The sequence below is a fragment of the Crinia signifera genome, chromosome 4 (assembly GCF_055691185.1).
Source record: "Crinia signifera chromosome 4, ASM5569118v1, whole genome shotgun sequence".
Lineage (NCBI taxonomy): Eukaryota > Metazoa > Chordata > Amphibia > Anura > Myobatrachidae > Crinia > Crinia signifera.
In genome coordinates this window covers 334,319,103-334,321,031 of record NC_139220.1, presented here as the reverse complement: position 1 = coordinate 334,321,031, position 1,929 = coordinate 334,319,103, and the positions used below count along the sequence as shown (strand labels likewise).

The 1,929-nt window shown below is 39.0% G+C and overlaps 1 protein-coding gene across 1 annotated transcript; it reads left to right on the top strand.

Annotated features, from left to right (window-relative positions):
• The first annotated feature begins 280 nt into the window (after positions 1-280).
• Positions 281-1,231, top strand: LOC146073508 (olfactory receptor 5B21-like). The gene has a single exon (XM_083180683.1). It carries the CDS (start codon positions 281-283, stop codon positions 1,229-1,231), a length of 951 nt encoding a protein of 316 aa, XP_083036809.1.
• The last annotated feature ends 698 nt before the right edge of the window (positions 1,232-1,929 follow it).

The window sequence follows — 1,929 nt, the reverse complement described above, 5'->3', positions numbered from 1 at the left end:
AATAGGTTTTAGTGTTATTTGGTTGGGAAGGTATTGATCTAAATTGCATTCCTGTTGGTCAGTAATTTGCACATTAGCAGGTCATAAAATTGTGCCATATCGCACCATATCGCACCATATCACATTTTGTAGCCGCTAAATAGCATCTCATTTAATAGTCGAATTCTGGCAAAAAAATGCTATTTCAAAAATGCGATATGGTGCAATTTTGGAACCTTACTAAAAATTGCATCCTATTAAATGTCTTCCTATACTTTTTTTCCCCTCTAGACAGAGAAAGATGTATATGGACGTCATAAACAAGACCCAGGTGAAGGTCTTTGTGTTTACAGGACTAACTAATAATGATAATCTTGCCCCGTTCCTCTTCATACTCTTCTTAAATATTTATCTGGTGACCATACTGGCAAATGTTGGCATGATGACAATTATCTATAGGAACACATCCCTCCATACTCCGATGTACTTCTTCCTGAGCTACCTCTCTCTGGTAGACATATTCTACTCCTCAGTTATAGCACCTAAGATGATTCAGGACCTAATATCTGTAAGCAAGACCATCTCATTCAATGGTTGCGCCCTACAGTTTTTTTTCTTTGCTGCCTTAGGATGTACTGATGGTCTTCTTCTCTCCAACATGGCCTATGACCGGTACGCTGCTATCTGCCAACCACTCCACTATGTGTCCATAATGACAAAGAAGAAATGTCAAACTCTTTTTTTTCTTGCCACGTCCTTCGGCTTCTTGCAGTCATCGGTGCAGACCAGCTGTGTATTCAATCTCAGCTTCTGCAGGTCAAACCATATAGACCATTTCTACTGTCACATACCATCATTGCTCAGACTGTCCTGCTCGGACACATTCTACTGTGATATGATAACTATCTCCATTATAGCGTCTTCTGGCATGGGTTCTGTGATAATTTTCCTTCTCTCATACATCCTCATTATTTATTCAATTGTGCATATTAAGTCTGCTAAGGGCCGACAGAAAGCATTCAGCACCTGCTCCTCACATCTCATGTGTGTCTGCATCTTCTTTGGGGCAGTTTTTTCCTCTTACCTACACTCTCCTTCCAATGCCATTTCTAAACAGGATGTAGTGGCCTCTGTCCTTTATACTGTGGTTACACCAATGTTGAACCCACTGATATACAGCCTGAGAAACCAAGAGGTGAAACGGATCATTATACAAGCATTGCTCTGTAGCTATAACTTTGCCAAACGTTAGGCTTCATGTTGGGGCTGTCCTATTCGTTTTTTGTAAATAAAAGAATAAAACTGTATATATCTCATACAACCTCAGCTATAATGAGATAAGAGACTGTAGACAGAATGTGATAAGAGATGATTTTAGTGCAAGGGAAACTGTTGTACAAAGTCGGACTCTAGACTGTCTGATTTTTGCCGGAACTTGGCCACAGTAATGGCGTGTGCCTTTAACTCTGTGAATGTAAATAGGATTCGACTTCTGGGTGTGTTTTTTGTGGTATACTCGGGATCTGGGTGCTCTCCTCACAGATTCAAAAGCTGAATGATTGGATCTCTTTCTAGTATATAAATAGTGTAAAAATTCTCCTTCCTGGTACACTGTTAGAGAATTAATGCAAAAGAACAAGAAAAATACTCCCCTTCCTGTAGATTTTTTTTCTGATTTTTCTCTCTTCTTCCAAAGCCGTCCCACTTTGATCTTTCAGTTGTCGGCATATAAAACAAGAGAAAAATACAGAAGGACCAATGTGTGAACCAATTTAAAAAAAAAAAAAAAATTTATATTTTCAAGGAGACAAATCCCCTATTTTGTTTTCCAAGGTTGGTCTAATCACAGCGTTCCCCCCAACTCACTCAAAAATTCAAATTTATACACTTATCAAGGTATCTTTAAGGCTGGGTAGCATACCCGTACTCACGATTCAGTTGGTGTTAAAA

Excerpts from the sequence above, each read along its gene's own strand:
- LOC146073508 (XM_083180683.1), top strand. The coding sequence starts at position 281 with ATGTATATGGACGTCATAAACAAGACCCAGGTGAAGGTCTTTGTGTTT.